The sequence below is a fragment of the Coregonus lavaretus genome, assembly GCF_964263955.1.
Source record: "Coregonus lavaretus genome assembly, chromosome: 11".
NCBI lineage: Eukaryota > Metazoa > Chordata > Actinopteri > Salmoniformes > Salmonidae > Coregonus > Coregonus lavaretus.
In genome coordinates, this window is record NC_139998.1 from 4,048,714 (window position 1) to 4,063,271 (window position 14,558).

Here is a 14,558-nt window from a genome sequence, read left to right on the forward strand (position 1 = left end):
CAATGAGTCGTCAAGCCACGGAGCAGGAGGGGAGGACCGAGCCGGCCGGGAGGATAGGGGACATAGAGAGTCAAAAGATGCAGAAAGGGAGGAGAGGAGGGTTGAGGAGGCAGAATCAGGAGTTCGGAGGGAGAAGGATTTAGCAGAGAGAAGAGATGATAGGATGGAAGAGGAGAGAGTAGCGGGAGAGAGAGAGCGAAGATTGCGACGGCACATTACCATCTGAGTAGGGACAGAGTGAGTAGTGTTGGAGGAGAGCGAGAGAGAAAAGGATACAAAGTAGTGGTCGGAGACTTGGAGGGGAGTTGCAGTGAGATTAGTAGAAGAACAGCATCTAGTAAACAGTAAACATTACACACACTCTCTCTCTCTCTTTCTGTCTCTCTTGCTGTCCCTCTCCCCACTTCCCATCATCCCCCCCTCCTCCTTCTTCAGTTGAACATCGGTTGTGAGTCCCAGTTCAGTGCATCGGCCTCAGTCCTGCTGCAGTACTCCCATGATGCTGGCCGTACCTGGGCGCTGGTGAAGGAGGGCTGTTACCTAGGATCCTCTGGGGTGGGCGGCTGTGAGGGCAGTGGGCGGGAGCTCATGGAACCCACCGTCTACGCCACGGGAGACTACGAACGCTGGACCAGAGTTACCATTGTCATTCCGCGTAACGTGGCCGCCAGGTAGGGGAATATTATGGGGTGGGGTCTTTGACACTGAGATCAATAACAAAGACACAATTACATGTACAAAAGACTGTGGGATGGTATAGGTTCATGTTCAGTTCATTCAATATTCAGTAATCAGCAGATGCTCTTATGCAGACTTACAGCAAGAGTGTAATAGTATGTTGTTATGATCCACTAAATGCCATTACTTTACTTCTCTCTCTCTCTCTCTCTCTCTCTCTCTCTCTCTCTCTCTCTCTCTCTCTCTCTCTCTCTCTCTCTCTCTCTCTCTCTCTCTCTCTCTCTCTCTCTCTCTCTCTCTCTCTCTCTCTCTCTCTCTCTCTCTCTCTCTCCTCCCCCCGCACACACTCTCCGCGTCAGTAAAACAAGGTTCCGGTGGTTCCAGGAGAGTAGTGTGTACAGGGACGCTCCAGCCTTTGCCCTAGATGGAGTCTACATCTCTGAGCCCTGCCCCAACCACTGTGGAGGACACGGAGACTGCATCTCTGGGGTCTGCTTTTGTGACATGGGATACACAGGTACTGAGGGAGGGAAGAGATAAGCGGAAAGAGAGACATAGGGAGAGAGAAAGAGAGAGAGCGTGGGGAGTGGGGAGTTCTAGCAGTTAAAGGGGAGTTCTAGCAGTTAAAGGGGAGTTCTAGCAGTTAAAGGGGCGTTCTAGCAGCTCTATAGTGAGAATGAAAAGGAGAGGGGTCTAAAAAAGGGGAGAGGGGTCAAAAAAAAAAAACATTCACCTAATGATCAATTGTTAATCAACTTAATTTCTTGTGTGTACCCCAGTGGAGCAGGACAGCTGTGTGCCAGCGGTGGCCAGCCCCACAGAGCTGGCAGAGGGCTTTGAGAGCAAGCTGAGCCCGCTGTGGCAGACCCTGAGTGGGGGGCATATCGGAGGGGGCTGTGGCACCATCAGCAAGGGAAAGGCTCTGTACTTCAGCAGCTCTGGGAAGAGAGAGGCACGCACTGCACCTATGGATACGACCAACACACGGTCAGTATGATCACACTGCTGTATTAAATAGAATTGAAAGTATGCATACCTCACCTGACTTGTAGAGCAGCTTTAGGCAATTTACAGTGTGTCTAGACATTTGCTCTAAATCTCCAGCATTAACACATTTAATTGATTCAGCAAATTATATTCTACATCCACTTTCTCTGGTGATCTAACCCCTGTGTCTGTCTGTATGTCTGTGTCCCTGCAGGCTTGTCCAGTTCTACATCCGTATTGGAGGGAAGAATGTTGGCCCAACCTGCACCAGACCTCGCTCCCGCAACGAAGGTGATTCTCCATTTCCATCTCTACTGAAAACCTCCCATTCAAGCTCTGACCAAACTCAAGTTTGTAGACCTCAATAAGGCTCTCTTCTGTCCCTACGTGGTGGCTCTTTGACATTGCATGCACGCTGTTGCTGTTATAGGGATTTTCAGGCCTCATCCTCTCCTCCTCTTCCTGACCTCCCTTGTCTCCTCTTTTCCAGGAGTGATAGTCCAGTTCTCCACCAACAATGGGGTGCAGTGGCAGCTCCTACGTGAGCTGGACTTTGGTTCCTTCCTAGAGCCCCAGGTGGTCACCATCGAGCTGCCTCCACCCGCCAAGACTCCCTACACTGTGTTCCGCTGGTGGCAGCCACAGCAGGGTGAGGCCCCCAACCCCTATACGGCACACAGGGACACACCATACAGTCATTGAGCCATCCATACAGTACAGTACTTGCAGGGACCCATGTATAGAATGTCTATAAAGCAGCGGCCACTTAGAGTGTATCTGTCAAAAAGGATGAGCCATTCTCTCTCTATCTCCATCTCACTCTTTGTTTGCTTTTCTCTCTCTACCTCACCTCTCTCTCTCCCCCACACTCTCTCTCCCCTACCTCTCTCTCTACCCCACCTCTCTCTCTCCCCAACCCCTCTCTCTCCCCCACCTCTCTCTCCCCCAACTCTCTCTCTCCCCACCTCTCTCTCCCCCAACTCTCTCTCTCCCCCACCTCTCTCTCTCCCCCACCTCTCTCTCCCCCACCTCTCTCTCCCCCACCTCTCTCTCTCCCCCACCTCTTTCTCTCCCCCACCTCTCTCTCCCCCCCACCTCTCTCTCTCCCCAACCTCTCTCTCTCCCCCACCTCTCTCTCTACCTCACCTCTCTCTCTCCCCCACCTCTCTCTCTCCCCCACCTCTCTCTCTACCTCACCTCTCTCTCTCCCCCACCTCTCTCTCTCCCCCACCCCTCTCTCTACCCCACCTCTCTCTCTCCCCCTCTAGGTAAACACTCAGCCCAGTGGGCTCTGGATGATGTCCTGATCGGTATGAATGACAGCTCCAGGACTGGCTTCCATGATAAGTTTGATGGGACTTCTCCTCTGAGACACAACTGGTACCGCATCCAGGGGGGAGAGGTCACTGTAGACTGTCTCTCTCTGGACACAGCTCTGTCCTTCAACAGCGACGCCACTGACAGTGAGTTAAACTACAGTACACACAGACACACCGGGAAGGGGGAGAGGTCACAGTGGATTGTCTGTCTCTCGACACAGCCCTGTCTTTCATTTCTGATGCCACAGACAGTGAGTCCTACTACTGCACGCAGACACTACACCCCTTTCTTTAATCCGGGCCTCAATGATTTAGCCTACATGGGAGAACAGGAAACTAACAGTACTACTGCCGACCTTGAGACTGTTATTCACACCACACCATCAACATGACCTGGTCAACTACTACATAACAAACAACCCAGGTTGTATTGAATCAGCCATTTTGCCATTTACACAATACGGCTACTGAATTATTAATGGCATCAAACTTGATTTAACATCCTGGTTGTTATTTATGTGTGCATCAAGCTGTGAGCGGATTTACTTTGTGCAAATATTAATTACATCCAGTCCCATCCATTACCCCAGACCTAGCAAGAGCAATTTTCCAAATTATCTATAAACATTACGCCCCAGCTATACGGTACGGTATGCTCCTGGATGCATGAAGCACTGTTAAATGTGATGTGTATTACCATCAATGTGGTTTGTTTCACTACCATCTCAGACTGTGTGCAGGTTGTTACTAAAATATATTTTTAGATCAGTGCTCATAGTTTACCCAATACCCAAACCCAACTATTGTTTACCACTATATCTTTGTTGACCATGTGTGTCACTGTGCCGTCCAGTTCTCACAACGTAAAGATCCAGTTCTCACAACTCTAACCCATTAAGGCCCTATCTTGACCATGTGTGTCACTGTCTCGCTCCCTCCAGAGAAGCCTCGGTATGCAGAGAGCTGGGACTTTGAGGTGTCAGGCTCCTCCTTCCTGCAGTTTGAACTGTCCATGGGCTGCAGTAAGGCTGCCACCTCATCCCATGGTGTCAGGCTGGAGTACTCCACAGGTGACAAACTCTAATAACCGTCATGGATGAGCCTTTTAAATGATTATACGTCACAGGAAAAGAAAGAGAAAAGTGCAGTGCGTCTAGATCCAGGTGCTGGTTTTGGCGGGAACAGCTATTATTAGAAAACAACAGGCCAGCCGTTTCTAGTGTGCGGTTTTTATAATTTGCTTTTATTATATGTTTTTAAATGATTATACATGTTTATAAATATCTATTAATGCTTTATAAATGGTTATAAATTATCTAAATGCTTATGAATTGTAATGCTTATAAATGGTTAGACATTTTTTACAAATACTTTATGAATAGTCCATAAATGGTTACTAATATTTATACATGGAAGTTATTATAACCTATTACCACCCCACAGACTGCGGGCGCCACTGGGCCCTGCTCACCCCGGAGTGTGTTCCACCTGCCATCGGCTGTGCCGGCTACACCATGAGCTCAGTCTACACCGCTACACAATACAATCGCTGGAGGAGGGTTACGGTGTACCTTCCCAGCGCTGCCAAGTATGTGTGTGTGGAGTGTGCGTGCATGTTTGTGCATGCTTGTGTGTGTATGCGTATATTATCAGTTTGATTAGCGGCCCATCAGAGCTTGTCTCTCTAAAAGTTATCCTTGTGATTGGAATGTTCCAGTCATATACAAAGAATGCTATTTAAGCACAGTAATATAGTAACACTTTATTTGAACTAGACACTTTATTTGAACTAGCCTTCATAACCCTTTATGATAATGCCATAAACATGTCATAAAGCTTCATGACATGTTTTATATTCTGTGGTTGTAGTTCTCCCAGGACTCGGTTCAGGTGGATCCAGCCCCACTTCATCCCTGGGGCGGACGGCTGGGCCCTGGACAACGTGCTGCTGGCCCCTGGCTGCCCCTGGATGTGCTCTGGACATGGACTCTGTGACAACGGACGCTGTGTGTGAGTTACACAAACACACACACACATACACACACACACTGTCTCACAGTATTCATTGTTGAGCTCTGAACTTTTGCATGGATTTTAATGGAACTGTGTTATGATTAGATCTACATTGTAGAATAATAGTGAAGACATCAAAACTATGAAACATAACACATATGGAATCATGTAGTAACCCAAAAAGTGTTGATGACAGGTTTGCACACTCTTAGCATTGTCTCAACCAGCTTCACCTGGAATGCTTTTCCAAAAGTCTTGAAGGAGTTCCCACATATGCTGAGCACTTGTTAGCTGCTTTTCTTCATTCTGCAATCCGACTCATCCCAAACCATCTCAATTGGGTTGAGGTCGGGGGATTGTGGAGGCTAGGTCATCTGATGCAGCACTCTATCACTCTCCTTCTTGGTCAAATAGCCCTTAGACAGCCTGGAGGTGTGTTGGGTCATTGTCCTGTTGAAAAACAAATGATGGTCCCACTAAGCCCAAACCAGATGGGATGGCATTTCGCTGTAGAATGCTGTGGTAGCCATGCTGGTTAAGTGTGCCTTGAATTCTAAATAAATCACAGACAGTGTCACCAGCAAAGCACCCCACACAACATAACACCTCCTGCTCCATACTTTATGGTGGGAACTACACATGCGGAGATCATCCGTTCACCCACATCGTGTCTCACAAAGACACGGCGGTTGGAACCAAAAATCTCAAATTTGGACTCCAGACAAAAGGACACATTTCCACCGGTCTAATGTCCATTGCTCGTGTTTCTTGGCCCAAGCAGGTCTCTACTTATTATTGGTGTCCTTTAGTAGCAGTTTCTTTGCAGCAATTCGACCATGAAGGCCTGATTCACACAGTCCCCTCTGAACAGTTGATGTTGAGATGTGTCTGTGACTTGAACTCTGTGAAGCATTTATTTGGGCTGCAGCAGAGGTAACTCTGGGTCTTCCATTCCTGTGGCGGTCCTCATGAGAGCCAGTTTCATCATAGTGCTTGATGGTTTTTGCGACTGCACTTGAAGAAACTTTCAAAGTTCTTGAAATATTTCGTATTGACTGACCTTCATGTCTGAAAGTAATGATGGACTGTCATTTCTCTTTGCTTATTTGAGCTGTTCTTGCCACAATATGGACTTGGTCTTTTACCCAATAGGGCTATCTTCTGTATACCCCCCTACCTTGTCACAACACAACTGATTGGCTCAAACCCATTAAGAAGGAATGAAATTCCACAAATTAACTTTTAAGAAGGCACACCTGTTAATTGAAATACATTCCAGGTGACTACCCCATGAAGCTGGTTAAGAGAATGCCAAGAGTGTGCAAAGCTGTCATGAAGGCAAAGGGTGGCTATTTGAAGAATCTCAAATATAAAATATATTTAGATTTTTTTAACACTTTTTTGGGTACGACATTATTCCATATGTGTTATTTAATAGTTTTGATGTCTTCACTATTATTCTACAATGTAAAAAGTAGTACAAATCTCGAAAAACCCATGAATGCGTAGGTGTGTCCAAACTTTTGACTGGTAGTGTATATATATATGTTCAGACATGGACATTTTTGTTCGGATACCAGTTTCCAAGACCCAGATTTAGTCTATCCCTGGACTAAAAGCCCTTTCAATGGATATGAAATAAACAGTCACCTCACCTGTGCACCCCCCTCCCCCCTCTCTCTAACAGTTGTGACCGTGGTTATGGCGGGGCCCACTGCGTGCCCCTGGCCCCCCTCCCCTCCATCCTGAGAGACGACTTCAACGAGAAACTGGCGGCGGAGCAGTGGCCCGAAGTGTACGGGGCTGAGAGGGGGACGCTCAGTGGGGAGCCCCTCAAATCTGGCACCGCACTCATCTTCAAAGGGGTAAGGGTTCTACTGTATAGTGCGCCCTATACTGTACACATACACACACATTTATGTGAAAAATGGGGACGTAAGAAAAAACTACTGGAAAAGGTCCTAGACCTAGAGAGAAGATAAAGACGCATGCATGCACACACACACAAACTCACACATTATCTGCCTAGCAGTCTTAGTAAGTGTACTTTTTCATTGATTATATGATCTTGATTTCTCTTTCTGTTTTGATTGATTTGTAGGATGGTCTGCGTATGTTGGTGTCTAGGGACATGGACTGCACCAGCACTCTCTACATCCAGTTCTCCTTCAAGTTCATCACTAAGGGTAGGTCTCAATTTCATATACATTCTGGCTCTATCTGCTTTCAGTTGTCATACCGCTTATGTCTGCAAAACTACTTTACATTGTTACTTAATTTACTTAATTATTTTTACTTTTAACTACTTTTAATCTTTACTTTGTGTCAATGTTTTGTGGATATGTTATACTGTGTGTTAACTGTATGCGGGTTGCGTTAACTCTATGTGTTCCGTTCCCAGGCGTACCAGAGCGGTCCCACTCGGTGCTACTACAGTACTCTGTGAACGGGGGGATCAGTTGGCTGTTGTTAGATGAGTTTTACTTCCCTACCTCCACGGATACGCTGTTCCTCCACCTCCCTCTGCCCGCCAGCGCCCAGACCAACGCTACCCGCTTCAGGCTCTGGCAGCCCTACAACAGCGGTGAGTAGTGAACACACATAGTGAGGCTGTGGTCCATTTATCTACGTAAGAAGTGTGTGCTTGTACACTCCACTTCATGGATTTTAAAGGACTGGACTGGTGTAAGGAAATGGTGGAAACTTCATCCAATCCAAAGCTTTTAATGCAATGAGAGTGTACATTTTTGGGTGAAGAGTAGCGAATCGAATCACAACCAAAGACAAAGTGCAAATACACTCACACTTATACACACATCTCAAAATCATGACATACTGTATGAGAACACACTGTATGTTTGACTGGCTGTATGTGTCCTGTCCTATAGGTAAAAAAGAGGAGGTGTGGGTGATTGATGACCTGATCATCGATGGCAGCTCGCTCAACAACCCTCCTGTTATCTCTGACAGCTTCGAGGGCGGACCCCAGGACTACAACTGGCTCTTCTACCCAGGAGGCAACACTGGACTCTACTGCCCCTACCAGAAGAGTGGCCTGTGAGTAGACCTACTGGTTGTACAACCCTTTTGTGCACTGTGAATACCCTGAACCTTCTACTGTACCTACAAACCTTAATCTCTGTGTGCCTCTGAGATGTAAAGTCAACATACATGGGTCAATTCCACTTTAATTCAGTCAATTCAGGAAGTTAACTAACATTTTAGTTGACATATTCTTAAAGGCCCAGTGCAGTCAAAAAAATTGATTTTCCTGTGTTTTATATATATTTCCACACTATGAGGTTGGAATAATACTTTGAAATTGTGAAAATTATGATAATGCCCTTTTAGTGTAAGAGCTGCTTGAAAAGACAGCCTGAAATTTCAGCCTGTTTTTGTGGGATGTCATTTTGGCCTGACTGGTGACATCACCAGGCAGTAAATGAGAAAGAGTTCCAAACCTCTCTGCCAATAACAGCTACTTTTCAGTTTTCCCATCCCCACTCGGACGACTCCCAGACAGTCCTAGCAAAATTCTTGCTTGAGAAATTGCTCTTTGCTAAGAAGCTATTTTTGTTTATCTTTGGCCATTTTAATTGAAATCAATCACAGTAAGGTACTTAATTGTTACACAACATGCATTTAATCCTTTAATGGAAAATGTCAGTTTAAATCCTGAATTTACTAAATTGAGTTGGACTTGACCCCAACCCTGCTGTAAAGGACTGTAGATAACAGACATTGTCTACTATATGTGTGTGTACAGGGAAGAGGATGAGTCTGCCATGGTGTTTGTCTCCAGTGAGCTGGGAGAACATTCCATAACCACCAGAGACATCGATGTCAATGAAAACACCATCATACAGTTTGAGGTATAAACAGAAGAGAGAGAACCGACTGAAAGAAAACAAGTAAAGTAAAAGAGGAAAGAGAAAAGAGGAAAGAGGAAAGAGGAAAAGACGAAAGAGGAAAGAGGAAAGAGGAAAGAGGAACAGAGACAGAGAAATTAAGTTGGAAAGAAAAAGACTGAGGGAAAAGATAAGAGGATAAAGAATGAGAAAATGAATCCTAATATAAAAGTGGAGGGCAGAGCAAAGGGTTTTCATAATGATAATGACTGATTTATATGAATGACTAACATTAATATTAATTATTATTCTCTGTGAAACAAATTGATGCAGGCTGTATAATGATCATAATTATGTTATAGTAATAATTCATCATATCATAATTCTATGAACTGGAAAACATAAACAGAAGTATATTGAATATCTAGAGTTGTCTTGTTGAAGCAAGCACTAATACTAATAAGTCAGTAGTATATAAAAAAAACTACAGTGATCTTGCTGAAGCAAGCACATTAACTAATATAATAAAATGTTTCTGTTGTGTTCTTCCAGATCAACATGAACGGCATAATGTTCATAATTATACTAGTAATACTTTATAATATAACAACTAAGAATTTGATTAATATTATGTTTATAATTTATACATTTTTCCTGTTTATTTTTCCTATGTTGTGTTTCAGATGTGGTCATGATAATGATATCAACATAGTAATCATAATGTATTCATTTGTTCTCAGATCAATGTGGGCTGCACGGCAGATTCTTCCTCCTCTAACCCGGTGAGACTGGAGTTCTCCAGGGACTTTGGGGCTACATGGCATCTCCTGGTGCCCCTGTGTTCGGGGGGCCCCCAGCCCTCAGCCTTATGCTCCACAGAGCTGCACCCCGCCAGCATCTACTACCCCGGGACTACACAGGGCTGGAGGAGGGAGATCATCCACTTCGGCAAGCTGAGACTCTGCGGGTGAGAGACTGGAGGACATAGAAGAGAGCCTAACCAATATGAAAACCATCCCATTGAGACTTCTCAAATGGCCAGTTAGCATATACACTGAGTGTACCAAAAATTAGGAACACCTTCCTAATATTAAGTTGAACAGCCTCAATTCATCGGGGCATGGGCTCTACATGGTGTCAAAAATATTCCACAGGGATGCTGGCCCATGTTGATTCCAATGCTTCCCACAGTTGTGTCAAGTAGGTTAGATGTCCTTTGGGTGGTGGACCACACACAGGAAAATATTGAGCGTGAAAACCCCAGCAGCGTTGCAGTTCTTGACACACACAAACCGGTGCGCCTGGCACCTACTACCATACCCCATTCAAGGGCACTTAAATATTTTGTCTTGCCCATTCACCCTCTGAATGGCACACATACACAATCCATGTCTCAATTGTCTCAAGGCCTTAAAATATATTTTTAACCTGTCTCCTCCCCTTTATCTACACTGATTGAAGTGCATTTAATAAGTGACATCAATAAGGGATCATAGCTTTCACCTGGATTCACCTGGTCAGTCTATGTCACGGAAAGAGCAGGTGTTCCTAATGTTTTGTATACTCAGTGTATATATGGCTTTCTCTCCATCTCTCTCTTCTTCTTCATCTCCTTTTTCTTCTCTCTCCTCTCTCCTCTCAGATCCATCCGGTTCCGTTGGTACCAGGGCTTCTACTCCAGCGGTACATCCCCCCCTACCTGGGCTTTGGACAGTGTGTATATTGGCCCCCAGTGCCAGGACATGTGTAACGGACACGGGGCGTGTGTGAGGGGCACACACTGTGTGTGTGACTCAGGATACTCAGGACCAGACTGCTCCCAACCCGACACATCCAACTCTGATTTCCTCAAGGAAGACTTTGAAGGTAGGCAGTGGGTATAGAACTGGTAGATTTTGTATGGTTTCGGATGATAGTTACATTAACCCTGCCTGATCTTAACACTTACAATTACCCTAACCTTGCTGGTTGAATATACATTTCCTTGAATGTACAAGAAAACGCAAATGCCCGCACAAACACAGAGGGAGTATGTGCCAAAGTGTGTATGAATGTTTGTATGTGTGACTAGTAGACAGTCACTGTATATATGATGTCCATACAGTGTTCAGATATTGAGTGTTTAGCCATCAATACTGAAAATGATCAGATGATGTTTTGAGAACTGTATGAATGGACGTGATGAATATAGTTGTGGTAGACAGGGCTCTAAGGTGCGACAAAATATTTTGTTGTGGGACCAGGAGTTTTATTTTGGGAGCACTGTCTCCCAGATAATAACTGTTGTAATGATAAGGCTTTGCTGTACCATTGTTTCTGAGTGCCCTAGATAAACAATCAAGATTCGTTAACGTCATGGTTGCACCATTACTACAGCGAAAACGGCTTGCTTCTAACCCAACCAGGTCAAAAGATTTGACCAATATTACCTGCTCATCATTTGTATCTGGGACCGCATTTTACATTCATAAACTGCTTGCGCGTCGTTAACCATTTGTTCACACTTTGTTCAGTCATGTTACCTCATTGTAGAGGTCTGCGTGGGACTGATTTCTTCATCCCGCTCCCGCCCACACACGCAGCTTTTCATACAGCACCCGACTCCCACCCGCAAGAACTGGTCCCGAATCCGAGCAGGTCCGCATTTTACGCATGTGACGCAGCTCACTTGCCAGCCAGGTTCCAGCAAATTTTGGGCCGTATAGGCAATATCAAAATGTGCAAAAATAACCTAAGAAATATGTTAAATTACCAGAGATTCTCATGTGGCCCATTACAGTGGCTTGCGGAAGTATTCACCTCCCTTTGCATGTTTGTTGCCTTACAACCTGGAATTAAAATAGATTTTTTGGGGGTTTGTATCATTTGATTTACACAATATGCCTACCACTTTGAAGATGCAAAATATGTTTTATTGTGAAACAAACAAGAAATAAGACAAAAAAACAGAAAAACTTGAGCGTGTATAACTATTCACCCCCCCCCCCCCCACCCCCACCCCCCCCCCCCCCCCCCCCCCCCACCCAAAACTGCTCCAGCTCCTTCAGGTTGGAAGGGTTCCGCTGGTGTACAGCAATCTTTAAGTCATACCACAGATTCTCAATTGGATTGAGGTCTGGGCTTTGACTAGGCCATTCCAAGACATTTAAATGTTTCCCCTTAAACCACTCAAGTGTTGCTTTAGCAGTATGCTTAGGGTCATTGTCCTGCTGGAAGGTGAACCTCCGTCCCAGTCTCAAATCTCTGGAAGACTGAAACAGGTTTCCCTCAAGAATTTCCTTGTATTTAGCGCCATCCATCATTCCTTCAATTCTGACCAGTTTCCCAGTCCCTGCCGATGAAAAACATCCCCACAGCATGATGCTGACACCACCATGCTTCACTGTGGGGATGGTGCTCTCAGGGTGATGAGAGGTGTTGGGTTTGCGCCAGACATAGTGTTTTCCTCGATGGCCAAAAAGCTCACTTTTAGTCTCATCTGACCAGAGTACCTTCTTCCATATGTTTGGGGAGTCTCTCACATGCCTTTTGGCGAACACCAAACGTGTTTGCTTATTTTTCTTTAAGCAATGGCTTTCTTCTGGCCACTCTTCCGTAAAGCCCAGCTCTGTGGAGTGTACGGCTTAAAGTGGTCCCATGGACAGATACTCCAATCTCCGCTGTGTAGTTTTGCAACTCCTTCAGGGTTATTGTTGGTCTCTTTGTTGCCTCTCTGATTAATGCCCTCCTTTCCTGGTCCGTGAGTTTTGGTAGGCGGCCCTCTCTTGGCAGGTTTGTTGTGGTGCCATATTCTTTCAATTTTTTTATAATGGATTTAATGGTGCTCTGTGGGATGTTCAAAGTTTCTGATATTTGTTTATAACCCAACCCTGATCTGTACGTCTCCACAACTTTGTCCCTGACCTGTTTGGAGAGCTCATTGGTCTTCCTGGTGCCGCTTGCTTGGTGGTGCCCCTTGCTTAATGGTGTTGCAGACTCTTGGGCCTTTCAGAACAGGTGTATATATAATGAGATCATGTGACAGATCATGTGACACTTAAATAAAGTCCACCTGTGTGAAATCTAACTAATTATGTGACTTCTGAAGGTAATTGGTTGCACCAGATCTTATTTAGGGGCTTCATAGCAAAGGGGGTGAATACATATGCACGCACCACTTTTCCGTTATTTATTAAGTTATTTTTTTAATTTCACTTCACCAATTTGGACTATTTTGCGTATGTCCATTACATGAAATCCAAATAAAAATCCATTTAAATTACAGGTTGTAATGCAACAAAATAGGCTACGGTATTACTGGGCTATATCAGCAAATAGGGTAGACGTAGTTTGAAGAGAGAAGAGTTGGACAGACTTGCACTTTCACTTGAGCTACCTTTCATAGCCTACCTTTTAGGTGTGGGACGATAACATCCACGTACTCTATTTAATTGAGACCACACATATACTAGACGCACTTGATCTTGCATGCCCAACTAGGAGAGGAGAGGTCAACCTGGTCTCAGAGCATTTATTATTATTCTGTAAGTAAATCCGAGACATTCCATTTAGTATGATTTGTTACATTTCATATGGTATGTATTAATTTGTGGATGTCCATCACCCATTTAATATGATCTGTTACGAATTACAAATCGTATTATATATTACGTATTTGCAAAACACAATATGTTACAAATTAGCAAACATGCAATATGTTACGAATTTGCAAACGTATGATATGTTTTGATTTCTAGCTAAGTGGCTAGATGGCTAACATTAGCTAGCTCATTAACGTTAGCTAGGCTAGGGGTTAGGGTTAAGGTTAGCGTTAAGTTTAGGAGTTAGGTTAAAGGGTTAAGGTTAGGGTTAGGGGAAGGGTTCGCTAACATGCTAAGTAGTTACAAAGCAGCAAAAAAGGTAGTAAGTAGTTGAAAAGTTGCTAATTAGCGAAAATGCTAAAGTTCCGTGATGACATTCGAGATTGCCTTAAGTAACCATCTGTCTTATGTAACCATATGAAATGTAACATACAGTGGGGAAAAAACGTATTTAGTCAGCCACCAATTGTGCAAGTTCTCCCACTTAAAAAGATGAGAGAGGCCTGTAATTTTCATCATAGGTACACGTCAACTATGACAGACAAAATGAGAAAAAATAATCCAGAAAATCACATTGTAGGATTTTTAATGAATTTATTTGCAAATTATGGTGGAAAATAAGTATTTGGTCAATAACAAAAGTTTCTCAATACTTTGTTATATACCCTTTGTTGGCAATGACACAGGTCAATAGTTTTCTGTAAGTCTTCACAAGGTTTTCACACACTGTTGCTGGTATTTTGGCCCATTCCTCCATGCAGATCTCCTCTAGAGCAGTGATGTTTTGGGGCTGTCGCTGGGCAACACAGACTTTCAACTCCCTCCAAAGATTTTCTATGGGGTTGAGATCTGGAGACTGGCTAGGCCACTCCAGGACCTTGAAATGCTTCTTACGAAGCCACTCCTTCGTTGCCCGGGCGGTGTGTTTGGGATCATTGTCATGCTGAAAGACCCAGCCACGTTTCATCTTCAATGCCCTTGCTGATGGAAGGAGGTTTTCACTCAAAATCTCACGTTACATGGCCCCATTCATTCTTTCCTTTACACGGATCAGTCGTCCTGGTCCCTTTGCAGAAAAACAGCCCCAAAGCATGATGTTTTCACCCCCATGCTTCACAGTAGGTATGGTGTTC

The 14,558-nt window shown here is 44.5% G+C and overlaps 1 protein-coding gene across 1 annotated transcript in view; it reads left to right on the forward strand.

The window, feature by feature from the left end:
* Positions 1-14,558, forward strand: part of LOC311137001 (reelin-like) — a 221,303-nt gene that overhangs the window by 167,864 nt on the left and 38,881 nt on the right. Inside the window, 16 exon segments of the mRNA XM_084171327.1 lie at positions 436-671; positions 1,038-1,195; positions 1,458-1,665; positions 1,880-1,956; positions 2,156-2,314; positions 2,934-3,128; positions 3,926-4,054; positions 4,428-4,572; positions 4,854-4,994; positions 6,685-6,862; positions 7,099-7,183; positions 7,399-7,581; positions 7,886-8,054; positions 8,764-8,869; positions 9,586-9,812; positions 10,488-10,711. Of these exon segments, the coding sequence (XP_084027453.1) occupies positions 436-671; positions 1,038-1,195; positions 1,458-1,665; positions 1,880-1,956; positions 2,156-2,314; positions 2,934-3,128; positions 3,926-4,054; positions 4,428-4,572; positions 4,854-4,994; positions 6,685-6,862; positions 7,099-7,183; positions 7,399-7,581; positions 7,886-8,054; positions 8,764-8,869; positions 9,586-9,812; positions 10,488-10,711 (2,620 nt within the window).